At 35.1% G+C, this 14,709-nt stretch overlaps 1 protein-coding gene across 3 annotated transcripts; it reads right to left on the bottom strand.

Moving 5' to 3' along the window:
* Positions 1 to 9,897: 9,897 nt before the first annotated feature.
* LOC110664534 (U-box domain-containing protein 8-like) lies at positions 9,898 to 13,965 on the bottom strand. 3 transcript variants are annotated; one of them, XR_002496690.2, is made up of 3 exons: positions 12,695 to 13,965; positions 11,545 to 11,698; positions 9,898 to 10,430 (listed from the first exon to the last, which is right to left on the bottom strand). XR_002496690.2 is itself a non-coding variant. In XM_058141531.1 (2 exons), exon 1 carries the CDS (start codon positions 13,954 to 13,956, stop codon positions 12,724 to 12,726), a length of 1,233 nt encoding a protein of 410 aa, XP_057997514.1. In that variant the 5' UTR covers positions 13,957 to 13,965; the 3' UTR covers positions 9,898 to 10,430; positions 12,695 to 12,723. The 3 variants fall into 3 exon arrangements, 1 of the variants encoding a protein (XP_057997514.1); XR_009146533.1 differs by lacking the exon at positions 11,545 to 11,698 and having other exon boundaries at positions 9,898 to 10,230; positions 10,327 to 10,430; XM_058141531.1 differs by lacking the exon at positions 11,545 to 11,698.
* Between the last annotated feature and the right edge of the window lie 744 nt (positions 13,966 to 14,709).

Here is a 14,709-nt window from a genome sequence, read left to right as displayed (position 1 = left end):
CGAGGAGTGCAAAGGAGCATGATAGACATATGCGGATTGTACTGCAGACTTTTTGGGAGAAACAGCTATATGCAAAATTATCAAAGTGTGAATTTTGGTTGAATGAAATATCTTTCTTGGGACATATAGTATCAGCTAAGGGCATCAAGGTAGAACCAAGTAAGATAGAAGTTGTCCTTAATTGGAAGCCACCCAGAAATGTCATAGAGATTCCCAGTTTTCTAGGGTTAGCTGGATACTACCATCATTTTGTAAAAGGCTTCTCCATGTTGGCATCTCCATTGACTAAACTACTTCGAAAAGATGTGAAATTTCAGTGGACGGAAAAATGCCAGCAGAGCTTTAATGAGTTGAAGAAATGTTTGACTGAAGCTCCAGTCCTTACTTTACCTATACCGGCTAAAGAATATATAGTTTATAGCAAGGCTTCTCATAATGGTTTAGGCTGTGTATTGATGCAAGATTGGAATGTCATTGCATATGCATCACGCCAGCTAAAACCACATGAGAGGAATTATCTAACACATGACTTGGAGTTTGCAGCTATTGTATTTGCTCTTAAGATCTAGAGACACTATTTGTATGGGGAGAAGTGCTACATCTACATAGATCATAAGAGTTTGAAGTATTGGGGTACTCATAAGAAGTTGAATTGAGACAGATCATTATGAAGGAAGCACATGAGTCTCCTTTTGCTATGCACCCTGGTGGTACTAAAATGTACAGAGGACTGAAAGAACATTAATGGTGGATGGGTATGAAAAGAGATGTAGCAGAATTTGTTTCTAAATGCCTAACTTGTCAGCAAGTGAAGGCAGAACATCAAGTACCAGCTGGTTTGTTACATCCACTACCAGTACCGGAATGAAAATGGGAACGACTAACGATGGATTTTGTGATGGGACTTCCGAGGACACAGAAGAGCCATGATGCAGTATGGGTCATAGTTGACAGATTGACCAAGTCTGCTCATTTTCTGCTAGTCCAGATGGACTATAGCCTGGAAAGATTGGCCAAGCTGTACATTGATGAGATAGTGAGATTGCATGGAGTGCCAGTATCGATTGTATCTGACAGAGATCCTAGGTTCACTTCTAGATTCTGGGGTAGTCTTCAGAGAGCCCTAGGAACTAGATTGAACTTCAGCACGGCATTCCACCCACAGACAGATGGCCAGCCTGAGAGGGTAATTCAGATCTTGGAGGACATGCTATGGGCTTGTGTGATTGAGTTTGAGGCAGTTGGGACACACACTTGCTTCTGATTGAGTATGCTTATAACAACAGCTACCAATCAAGCATTGGGATGCCTCCATATGAAGCTTTGTATGGCAGGAAGTGCATAACTCCCCTGTGTTGGGATGAAGTGGGTGAAAGAAAGATGATTAAGCCCAAAATTGTTTAGCAGACTGAGGAGAAAATCAGATTAATCAGAGATTGACTCAAAGCTGCATCAGACCGTCAGAAGTCCTATATTGATATGAAGGGAAGGGATATTGAGTATACAGTGGGTGAGAAAGTATTCCTCAAGGTTTCCTCTTTGAAGAAAATTATGAGATTTGGCAGAAAGGGGAAACTGAGTCCTCATTTCATCGAGCCATATGAGGTTCTGGAAAGAGTGGGTCCCTTGGCATACCGTTTAGCACTACCTCCAGAGTTGGAGAAGATACATAATGTCTTTTATGTGTCTATGTTGAAGAGGTACAGATCTGATCCATCTCATGTGTTACTAGTGAAAGAAATTGAAGTAAATCCAGACCTCACATATGAAGAAGAACCCATAGAGATTCTGGCTTATGAGGTAAAACAGCTACGGAACAAGCAAATACCGTTGGTAAAGATGCTGTGGAACCATCATTCAGGCCAGGAGGCTACTTGGGAACGTGAGGAGGACATGAGGAGGCAGCACCCACAGCTGTTCAGAGACTAATACCAGGTAAAATTTCAAGACGAAATTTATTTTAAGGGGGGGAGAATTATAACACCCCTATTTGCATAGCCTGGTATATTTCACTGTTTCGGTGACCGGTGTCGATCCGGACAATTAAGGAGATTAGAACCGCATCTAAGACACCTAGATAAGCTCTGAATGCAAATAATTAGTGATTATTAGATAGTTAAGTATAAATAAGAAAAACAAAACATAAAATGTTAAATGAGCCGAGAGTCACAGCAATGGGTGACCTTCTCAGGAAGTGACTGTGAGGTCAGACTTAACCCGAATTTTGAATTGGAAAATGCGATGCCGTGATCCTTAGGACTATTGTGAATATAATGGAAAAGAGAAAATCACAGAAAAGAATTGTTAAACAGGTCAAATAATTAGGTCATAGATCCGAAAGAAATATTGAATAACTAACAAACCGAATCAGACCGGTGAGGAGCAAATTGGTCAATTCACCCCTAGAGCTTACTCCTGACCTATCTGTCCAATAAAATTAGAAAAATAAAAATTTTGGAATCGAGAATTAAATTAAATAACTATTGAAAAATTAAGGAAAAGGAAAAAGAAAGGAAAATTGGCTTTGTTACATCATCACCTTACCTCACATGTGACATCATAATTCAAATTTAATTTTCTCAATTTTTGACTAAGTCAAATACAATTAATAAACACATAAAAACATAAAAAAATTAAAAGAATTTCATTTCTTCTTCCCCCATCCTATATGTCGTCCACCTCCCATCTCTCTCTCCTCACTCTAAAACCTCCATTGAAGCTCAATTTTGAGCTTGAGTAATAAAAATTAACCCATAAATCCCTAAATTTCTTAGTTAAAATCTCTAATCAAGCTTTGGCAAGAGGAGTGGAGGAAGAAAAATTCAAAAAGAAAGTGGAAATTGAAAGAGTGAAAGAGCTACCAAGAGGTTAGTTTGATTTCTCTTTTCTATCTTTAAACTCATAATTAGGTACTTTGATTTAGTAGTTAATTGTGGAAATTGGAACAAAAATACCTTGTTAAAAACCCCCACTAATTTAGATCAAGTTAGGATCCCTAGGGTTTGGTATGCTCAAGTTAAATTAGGCATAAAATTAAGCTTAATTAAGGTGGATTAAGTGATTTATGTAGTGAATTGAACAAATTCAAAAATTAGGGTTCTTAACCCTCTTGAAAATTTGGAAAAAATTGAGAAAAATGGTCAAATGATGCAAATCACCTTAATTGAGGTTGAAAATGGTCAATTGGGACCATTTGTGATGTGTTTGAATTGTTAGAATGAAATTGCAATTCGGATTGGTTAGAGTCACTATTCTGGCAGCTTGACCTAAGTCCCTTTCAGGGACTAAAACTGAAAAATTACCAACCTAATTGGTGTGAGGCTAATCAGGAATAAAACAAACACATAATGGCACATTTTTCATTAAGAAATCATGCTCAGAAAATGACATTAACATAGTAAACAATTAGGTCAAACCCGGGTGTAGTGCACTGCCACTGTACCAAAATGACTAAATGAATAGTATTTGTTCATTTGGTCATAACTTGGGCTATATAGAGGTCTAAATGACCTGATTTTTGTGGCATTAGAAAGGTATAACATAGCACTACAACTTTCATGAAGAATGATAACCCAAATTCTGCCCATAACTAAGTCATTTGCCACCCAAAATTAGAGACCCAAAACTACCAAAACCAAAGTAGGTGCCTAGAAATCTGGGTTAGGCCAATCCGGCCAGCCATGTTCAAATAGTCATATCTTGGGCTACAAAACTCCAAATGGAGTGATTCAAAAAGGAAATTAAAGATAAGACAATAAGGAACAATGTTTATGAAGAATACTTTGTCAAATTTCTATAGCAACGTGATCAATGAAACAGTGCAAAACAGGACACCAAATTTGAAAATTTGAAAATGCAATTAGGAGACCTAAAAATTGAAAGGGCAACTAAAACCAACAAATTTGGTAACCAAAATTTGGTATGTGGGTATAATTAAAATTTTCATACCTATTAAGCATAAGAAAGTCAACAATTTGACTTGAGTAGTGTCGTGAATAGTAACCTCGAAATGTAAAATTCAAAGAACGTTAAATCAAGTATATTAGAGCTAGATATAAGTAATTGTAAATTTATGTTTGAATTTATTATACGTTATGATACTAAAACACTATAAAATTGTGTGTTTCAGTTGAAAAGAATACTGGAAAAGAACCTGAGACATCGAGTCAAGGCCTAGAGGCGACTCGTACGAGATTTGTGCACAACATAAAATTTTTCTGTAAATTCTCTTGACAATTTGTTTTGATGAATAAATTATGATTTATTTTTATTACAAATTTGTGAATGAAATGAATATTATGCTTTTGACTTAAATTGTTGGAAATTTAATTGTATGTTTTTGAATTGTCAATAAATATTTAGTAAAATGTTAAGATAGTTTTGAAACCACAGTGTCATGACCATATATCTAAATGCCTCACTAGCATGCCTAGTGGAAGGAATTAGTTTTGAATTTTGAATTTCCTCTCTGGATAAAGTGTTAAGATGTGTGCCAGTAGAGGAAGAAATTGAATGAGTACCCATAGTTTGAGCTAGCTAGCCTTGAGATTCCTCATAAGCCTCCGGCTATTGAGATGAATATTGTACTGATGGCATGATATAACTGTGTGTTTTTATGAAATCTGTTTTGGGACTTCCGAAATGAGACTGTTTTGTTTAAAATTATAAATTGTGTTTTGTATTTGTTTTCATTTTTAGTACCATATTGAAATATATGTGATTTGATTTATGCATAAGATTTTATTTTAGTATATTGTACACCACTGAGTCATAGTACTCAGCGATGGTTATTTATTGCTGTCGCAGATAGAGAGACTAGTAGAGCAGCAGAGTGAGCTGCTGAGGATTTCATAGCTACTTCTGGACCTTTTATCCGGTATAATTTTATACCCTGATTGTACATGTTTATTTTGATGTAATTGACTATATGTACATTTGTAAATTGATCATGAGCAGTTGTTCAGATTTTGTAATAATATTATTTTGGATTTTCTGATGTAAACTTTTGGACTGATAAATGTAAATTAATTTTTCTTTAATGCAATGTGTATGAAATTAATTATTACTATTTTTGGAAATAATTGAATTGGAATTTTGAGTTGTGAAATATTGATTGAATTGTGGAGTTTGGAGGAAATTGTGCTCATTTGAGTTATAATGGTGGTTGTGAGTTGATGAAGTGTTATATTGGAAGTGTTTTCTACAGGTAAAATTTTTGAATTTTCTCAATTACAATCGGCACTTTACCGAAATTTTTCCAAAATTTGCAAAAAAAAAAAATGGACAAAAATTTTACATAACTTTTAAACTTCAATTAAATGTTTTTAATGCCTGCTAGAAATGCTCACCATGTTCAAAAAGTAAGAAAATTGTTTTAAAATCTCTTGTTGTGTATTTAATGGGTTATCGGTAGACGGAGTCGGTAATTCATTAGGTATACTTCAGGATCATGTTATGCCTTACAGAGGAGTAAGGTGTGATACATTTGGGGAGCTTAGCTCACCCTCATAATACTCAACACAACAATTTAATTAAATGGAAGCTTAGCTCTATCATCCAAGACAAATACCCATTCCATATATCCATACACGCATAAATATTAAGTTTACAATTTCAAAATAAATAAACTATTACAGTCTCAAACCGATTAAAATACTTCTAACACATGCGAAGTTCTAGATTTGTAATCAATACTATAAAATACTGATATTTGTTGCTAATAGACATGCGAGGAAGGAAGCAGGTTAATCACAAAATAAATTCTCTTGTATCCTAAAAAAAAATGGGGTGAACAGGAGTGAACATTCAACTCATAGAGTAAGATATTAATTTTAAATACAATTTCTATAACTATCTAGGGTTAATGCATCTCTAAAGATGAAATACAGCATATATGAACACATTCAACCAAGTTTAAGTAATATTCTTATAAAGAATAATTTAGAGTACTCACACACCAGTGCGTTACATCAATCAAATATATATATATATATATATATGAGAGCTCATCTTCTGCACAACTCTCTTAATTCCAACCTCTGCCAGCAAGATCAATTCAAGCCAAACTTTTTTCTTAATAATCCAAATGTGGGGATCAGCGAGATCAACTCAAAGCCGTACTCACCCCGTCTTATCACAAAAAGGACCGGCCCCCAAGCGAGATTAGCTCAAGCGGATCTACCCATCCTACCCATATCCAGTATCACACCTCATGCACGCTGACATACGCATACAGCTCTAAATTATCCTAAAGCGACACCCACATCAATTTCATCAAATAATAATATAACACAAAGTGTGCCTATAATAACTATATACATATAATGATAAGTGAATGTATGAGCATGCCTTGTATGTATAATAATATTAAAATTATAAATAAAATCAATATTTACTCACAGTACACCGAGAATCACTGTGGCGACTGAGTGGAGGAGGATGGCTGATCCTGATTACCTAAATAATTATATTATTAAGTTATTAGAATTAACTCAAAACAAGATTTTAAAGAGTCAAAAGACGGTCCAACTTATGCCAGAAATCTGATAGAGTTTTCCCTGTACCTATGACCTACCCAACTTGCAAAGTAGCTGAAATCACACTTCTAAAGTCACAAGTCTCAAATTCACATCTCAACAACATCATCTGGCCCCTCCTAGGCATTCCAAACTAGTCAAAACTCACATACTCAGAAAATTCAATTATAGTCCCTCAAACTGATATTCTACAAAAATCATTTAAACAAGCTCTAAAAATTCTAAAATTTTTTCCCGTGGTCCTTAAAAATGTTATAAGGTTATTGCAAAAAGAATTATAATTTTCTAGTTAGCCATGAATATTTTATGGATTTTATTCTAAATTCAGTATTAGGCAAAAATGAACAACTCGAAGTTCGGATATATCTACTCCAATTCTAATGCCTGGAACACGTCCGGGGCATCTAAAAATGGTGGCAGAGTCTATAATTTTGACCCATTTTTTAAGCGGCTCTGGCAGCTCACCTGTTCGGCCTGAAAATGTAGATCCAAGCGCCAGTGAAATTCCATGAAACGAAGGTACCTACACGAAGGCCACAACATCAGGAGTTATAATATAATTTTTATGACATTAAATAAGCTCATTTAAAGCTCAAAAAAATACTGCGAAGTCCATGGGACCCACCAGATTTTTAGTGTCAAAAATTTTTGACATTTATATCACCGCGAAGCTCTTGCTGAATAGAGCACGCCGGTACTCTCAGAATCTTTGTAGGGTTTCCGGTTTGGGAGAAATTTAGCCCAAAAATTAAAATAGGCTAAAACTTTCCGGGCTTAAATTAAGCGAACCGTTTGAGGAAAATTCGTATTCTTTATGTCTTTGGAAAGCTCTCGAAGTGTAGAAGGTGATTGAAACTAGACCTGGTTCAATTGGTGGCCTGATTGGCCGAATTTTGGCTAGAAAATCAAAGAGTAGCGCGCCCTCGTGAAGAGAGGTTTGGGGACGTTTTCTGGCGAACAAGGCGATGACCGGTGGCAGGGAGACTCCCTGGTGGTGCGCCAGCGAGCTGGGGAGGAGGGGGAAGTGGTGGCTAGAGGTGGGGAGGAGAGAGGAGAGAGAAAATGGAGAGAAAAGGTGAGATGGTCGGGGACGTGGCAGAAGGGAGAAGAAAAAGAAGAAGAGTCTGTCCGATTTGATCGGTTCAATCCGATTCAATTTGATTCAGCCTGTTCGATTTAGGATAGCAGAAATTGAATTTTTACTTTACTATGGAACCCGAAATGAGGCCCAAAAATTTCGAAAGAAAATTACAGAAAAATTTGTGGAGCCAAATATATTTTTAGATTTGCCACGTGATCTTTAAATAAATTTTTAAAAATTGATAAAATTTATTGTCTTAAGAAAATCAAACCCGATTTTAAAAATTCAAAAAATTTTAAATAAATTTCTATAATATTTAATATAATAAAATATTATAATTTTCATATAAAATAATTATTTAAAAATTTAGAGTGTTACATACCGAACATTGACACTTTAACTGTCACGTTAGATTTTTTAAACGAACGCTAACTATTTAACTCAATTTTGGATGGATAGTATCAGTATTGAATTCGCATCTAAAATTATAAAATTTTATTTTTTTCTTTCTTTTTTTTTCGATCTCTTCTTTAGCTGCCATCAGTGAACTTTTTACGTATAATCACTCCAAATTGATTTTATTTATTTATTTTATTATTTTTATTATTTTTTAAATAAACTCTTAGTTCCATGTTCATTATGAACAAATTTATGTTTTATGTTTTTTCTCCAAAGATGAAATTTGTTGTCTGTTAGTAATATAAGTAGACCCAAATCTGAATTCAAACCAACCCACAATGATTATTTGATGGACAGAATGAATTTTTGGCTTTGGATTTTCAATTATTAATTAATTTGATGTTTTTAACAGGTTTATGTGTTTGAAGAAATTTAAAAATTGACAATAAATATTTAAAATATAAGTAGACCCATGAATGAGTTTTATTTGAGTAATATTGGAGTGGTCTTTAGAGCTATAAGGTCTCGAGTTTGAGTTTCTGTCAAATCTAATTATAGTAAAAAAAAAATAAGTATACCACCACAAATTGAAATTTTACTTATTTTTATCTGTTCAAATGTTAATTATTTTTTATTTATTTAATTTTAATTTTATATTTTTAAAAATAATTTTAATATTATTAAATTAAAATTTATTAATTAAAATTAATATTTAATCATCAATATGTGATGATTAATCATGTTAATTAAAAAATTAAACAAGAGAAGCTAAAGTCAAGGTTATATCGTATAATGTAGTGGGATTTAAAGAAGATATAAATGCCTATTCTGACTTAATTTAGTGACTAAAAATATATTATTTATTTACCTAGTAAAATCATACTCAATTTTTTTTATTTTTTAATTAAATAAAAAAAAAATGAGAGAGAGGTATGAATAATGGGGCTTGTCTGGAAGCGTGCTTCTCTTCCTAACACAAAGTGTCCGCGCTCTTAATTTCATCCCATTTGCTAGTCTTTTGTAGTAATTATAAGACTCCCATTATAAAAGCTAGGCCCAATAAGTACCCTTATTTAGTAGGTGATCTTTCTACTTCTACTACTATTTTTTATCTTCCTTTTTCGGTGGATGAGATGATTTTGAAATGACAAAATTACAAATTTTGCTAAAATATTTTTTTATTAATTTATAAATATTAAAATCAAATTTTTATTATTTTTACAGTGTTATTTAAAAGAATAAAACTTTGATTAATAAAGAATGAAGATATTTTATTATAGTGTTGATAAATATTCAGGTGAGTGTAAATGTATGTGTTTGGCTTGTGCTTCAACTTCAAGAATGCCTGGAGAGCATGGCCCCTCATTGCCATCATATCCAATAAAAGTACTGCTCGATGATTACTTAGATGGGGAGACCAAATGTCTTCAAGAATCTTTCTTTTTTATAGCTAAAAACCTGAACCTTCTACTCTACAATCATGTCTTCAAAGTTAGCTTTTCTTGGTGGTTGGTGTTGCCCTTTGATAGGTTACCATTATGGTATCTTTTTAGCTTCACCGCTACGCCACATTAAGAAAATCAAGAGTTCCACACTGTTTGGTCAACTACAAAACAGTAGCTCAACAAGATAGTTCACGTCAACTATGGCTTGACTGAGCCCAAGGATACGGCTTCTTAGGCCTATTACCCAGTGGGCAGACTGCATCAGGCCAGAAGATAGAGCAAGGCATTCAATTTGTCACCGAACGAAGTTGCATTTTCCACCATACACCAAGAAAGAAGAGAAAAAGAAACAAACAGATAAAGGGTTGGTAGATTTCCAATCACCTGTTTACGTGTTAATCCTTATCAGTATCAAAGTAAGATTCCAAAATCAATGTTAAAAAACCGAAAGCATGATGAAATTAGTGATATGTCTAATCATACATAGAGAATCTAATCAATATCATAGTTTCACACTAGATACAAGAGAGGTGTTAAGTAAGAGCAAACTTTCAATCCAAGCCACTGCAAAATTGGCTAATCAAAGAAAACAGATTCTGCTAAATAAAAAAGGAGTTTTCATTTTCTAGATTAAGAAAAGACAATAACTTGCATGAATCTCCAACCTCATTGAAACCCCACAAGAAAGAAAAAAAAAAAAAAAAAGGAATCCAACCAGTCTCTTGGCCTTTATTTCTTGGATGATATAGTTGATTTTCTTGAGAAATGTCTTTGTCAAAGAAAGAAATGGAGAAGGAAGAACATTAAAATAGAAAGAAATTAGTATCAATAAAAGAGATGGCAAAGTGAAAGTATAAAACTTTACTTGTATGAGGAGACATTCACTTAGGCAAGATGCTTCTTTTACCCACTTATTTTGTTCCACGTCATCAGCAATTACAAGTTTTACTACTCGTGCTGAACCCCTTTCTGATAAAAAAGAAATTATTAGGGTAAAAGTCAAATTTGGCTATAGATTATTGTGGAAGCTGCCAAAATGTCAAAATTATTAAATAATCACAGCTAAATATATATATTTCTAAAAATAAGTTTTTTTTTTTCCAGCTCCAATCTCAATCTCAATTGGAGCTTTAGTCTCTTTGCTGCTTCTGGTGGGTAGCCGCTAGCAGAATCAACCTACCAAAACCGAATTACCAACCAAGCAGGATTTTCAGGTCAGAGAAACTAACATTAACTGAGAATATTTAACTTGATAATTAAATATATTCAAACCTAATCTAGATTGGTCATGAGAATCAAGACATTAGTTCACACACGAAGCAAATGGAATTCAAAACGAGCTCCAAGTATATCAAACCATCAGTTGACACAAATTGATGAGAGTTGTTGAGCTATAATAGAGCAAAATTCACTGCATTTTCAAAGGCAGCAACCTATTTAGGAGGAACTTCCCCCAACACAGCCATAGCAATGAGCATAATATAGAAAACGATTGCCAAAGAATATTGCACTAAGGAAAAATCAACTACAAAAGAGAAACAATAAGAGCAACAAAAATTGCCAAAGAATATTGACAATAAGAGCAACAAAAATACAGAGAGTCGTGGGTGTTGAAGAAGCTTTTCTAACTACCTTGAAGCCATCCTCACCATCTCAAAAAGCTTCATGCGAGGTGGCAAATACAACCCTCATTTTAAACTTCAAGGGATAATCAAATTTTAGCATTGTCCCAAACAAATATGACTTTAGAATGTTGAGAATGTGCACGTAAGATGAGGGTATCCATGTCATTGACAAACCTCAAGGGATCCTGCCTTCCCTAAAAAGCTTTTACAAATACATGGTAGTCCAGAATGTCAATATGTGTATTATGAAGAAAAAAGCAACTTTGTACAGTTCATTAAGAAAGAGATTTTGTAATCCATTCAACATGCAACATACAGAAGCAGTGGCGACTAAAAGCTTGCTGTGGTAGTAGACCAGCTAATAAGAATGCACACAGTTGCCTCATGTAGGGTTGAAGTGTATCAACAAAAAATAACATCAAATCGACCAGCAAAAAGAATAATAAATAGAAAATTACCAATCTGCCAAACAAATTCTTCATCCACCCACAAAAGTCAGCCTGTTTGTTCCCTTCCATCTAATGATTTTGACTAAATTACTAAATCATCATTGCAAGCTTCAGAAATTAGATTCTTTAGAACAGAGACTTCTTCCCATCAAAATTTCCCCACCTAACAAAAAGCATAAAGCCACAGGAAGGAAAGCATTCTAAACAGTATGCAAGTTAAAACTTGACAAAATTTATCATTCAACAAATTTTGAGTCAGAAACAGAGCATCCTTTATATGCCTTAAAATGCAATTCCTAGTTCTCATTAGCAGTGTCAATTCATCTCAAGAGATAATGTTAAAATCACTTACATAACTAATTCAGCTCTATGAATATAGACAATCTAAAATGGAGATTAAATAAAGTCACTCAGAATCTATGGTATTAAGGAAATTCTGTTCATTCCAAAGCAGGCCATCTCCGTGGCCATTATGTAAAAAAAAAAAAAAAAAAACTGCGAGAGTGCATCCTGAGCCAATAATCCGGAGCTCTTAGTTGAGAACCCTATGAATCCCCCATGTTTACTCGGGAACAAAAAGCAAGCAATGATACTCTTCAACAGGAAGGAGTGACAGCAGCAACATAATGAAGTAAACTAGTTGACCGCAAACAGATATGATGCTCATTCAATGGCTTTAAAACACTCTCATACGAGCTCAAAAGAATTCTTTTTTTTTTTTTTTGAGAACCAAAAGAATTCAAATTTAGTACATATAAACTTGTTTTCTTCCTGCATTTGTCTAATTTCAATATGTTAAATCATAGTTTAACTGTCATATTGTATAAAATTTATGATTCAGATGCTATTTCTCTTACCTTCCAATTGAAAAACCCCAAGGTACCTCAATGAAAAGCAGGAAAATAAACTGGTTTACAAACAAATTTTTTCTAAATTTTCACAAATTACAATTTGATGAACCAATTTGAAATCTTTCCACTACAACAGTCAGAATTCTGAGAGAGATTTATTTAAATGTACAAAATTTTTTTTTCCCCAAAAAGAAGGAAACTATCCCTCATCAAATTCTAATCCTTTTTCTTTCATTTGTACACAGAACTATCCAACAAAGAAGAGAACCATTCCCAAAAAAAAAAAAACCCAAAAATCCTCAACTCACCTCCATCCATAACCGACAGCGACCCTCCATCACTCCACCAAGCGGCACCCACTTAGCGTTTGCACCAAACTGGAAGCATTCCTGCTTACCTTCTCGTTGTCATCCTCCACCAACCCCAAACATATCTCCAAAACCCCTTCTCTCTTGGCTTCCCCACACATTTCCTCACTGTAACAACACAAATAATTCAAAGTGAAAAGCCCACACTGAATCCCTCTCTTGCTCCCATTCTTAATCACCTTCACCAAAACCCTCAAACACCCACCAATCCTCCCCATCTCTTCTCTCCCTTCCTTACACTTCACCAACATGCTCAAGACTTCCACTGCTCTCTCCAGACCCATCCCGCCTATCCTCACCAAAATTGGCACCGCCCCACATTCCACAGCCCGCCTTCTGTTATCCGGAAATGAACAGATAGCATACAACGTTGTTGCTGCTTCTTTCACCTCTCTACCATTCCCATAATTTAGTAGCGTGACCAACGCTTGAATTGCATTTGGATACGCCCCAATTGTCGCTTTGTTTACTTCTACGACTGCCAGACTGGTCAAGATAGTGCAACCTATGGCACGGCTATCCGGCGATCCAACCCGCAGAACTGTGACGACCCGGCCAATTGCACCTTCCGCCACTAGACCCACCTTATTATCATCGTCGAGAGAGAGATTGAGTAATAGAGAGAGGGCTTTCTCTTGGAGGACCGACTCCGGCGAGCTGACACAGTTGAGAACAGCGGATACGGCTCCAGACTCTGTCAGCTGGCGGCGAAGGCCATGGTCGAGCTTGGTGAGTCTCGTGAGCTGGGAGAGCAAGACAAGCTTGGAGTTGAGAGGAGAAGACGGAGAAGTGAGAGTGGAGAATAGGGTTTGAGGCTGTGGTTTTGATGGCGGCGGTGAAGCGTTAAGCTGTGATTTTGGAGGGAAGAGGAGGGTATAATTGGAAATCAGACTTCTAAGAGCATGGTTGGGGATGAGAGGAGGATGGTCGGGAAGAGGTAGCTTAGTAATTGGGCAAGTACGGTGGCCAGAGTCAAGCCACCGTTGGATAGAAGCACGGTCAAAGGTGTGACCCGATGAGAGAATTACGGGGTCGGACATTATCTCGAGAGAAATCGGGCACTTGAAATCGTCCGGTAACTGAGTAGCCATTTTTAACTCGAACTGGTTTCTGTAATTTCCCAGTTTTCTCTCTGCGTTGAAGGGAGGGGTTTTATGAGGTTTTTGGAACTGCTCGGGGGAGGGAGAAAGGAGAAGCCTCATAACTCCACTTGTCCTCCTTGCCTTTTGTAAGCAAGTTTATGCATTTACTTTTTTACCCTCATGCTTCTTTCTCGTTTACTTTAATTATTTTGTTTTAATTATGCCCATAAATTTTAACATCATTTGAACTTGGAACTCATTCGAGAAATTATTGTCTTGAATTAGGCCTAGCTATCGGTCGGGTCTGGCTGATTTCGAGTCGGATTCAATAGTTTAAGTCTTAATAAGGGATCAAATTAAATAATTATTTTTAAATTTATATAGTTATAATATTATATTTTTTTAATTTTAAAATATTACATAAAACTCTTCAACTTTTAAATTTTATATAATAAAATTTCTCTAACTTTCAATTATTTATTTTTCAATTAGATGTTGATGTGAACAGGTCTATCATAGTGCTTAGTCAATATTTTTTTCTCTTTCTCTTATGCACAATGTAAAATTATTCTTTTTACCCATAAAAAATTATTTTTTGTATAGAAAGTAGAGGAATTCAATTTATATATGGTTTGAGAGAGTAATATTAACGGCAACGAGGCGAATTAGGGACAGGAATTTCTCCTCTCGTTCTCCCCCCATAAGAGTTGGGGGTCAGGGTAGGGCATTTCACACAAGGGTGTAGGGTGGAACGAGTTTTTTCGTGAGAAATTTTCTTTTATTTTAATTTATTAGTATATTGTCACACTTTACCCTTTGTAAGGCATAACATGATCCCGTTTAATATGTAATGAACTACCGAACTTTACCTAC

The sequence above is a fragment of the Hevea brasiliensis genome, unplaced genomic scaffold (genome assembly GCF_030052815.1).
Source record: "Hevea brasiliensis isolate MT/VB/25A 57/8 unplaced genomic scaffold, ASM3005281v1 Scaf128, whole genome shotgun sequence".
Taxonomy (NCBI): domain Eukaryota; kingdom Viridiplantae; phylum Streptophyta; class Magnoliopsida; order Malpighiales; family Euphorbiaceae; genus Hevea; species Hevea brasiliensis.
This window is presented reverse-complemented; position numbering and strand designations above follow the sequence as displayed.

Coding starts and splice junctions, on each gene's coding strand:
- LOC110664534 (XM_058141531.1), bottom strand. CDS start 13,956: ATGAGGCTTCTCCTTTCTCCCTCCCCCGAGCAGTTCCAAAAACCTCAT.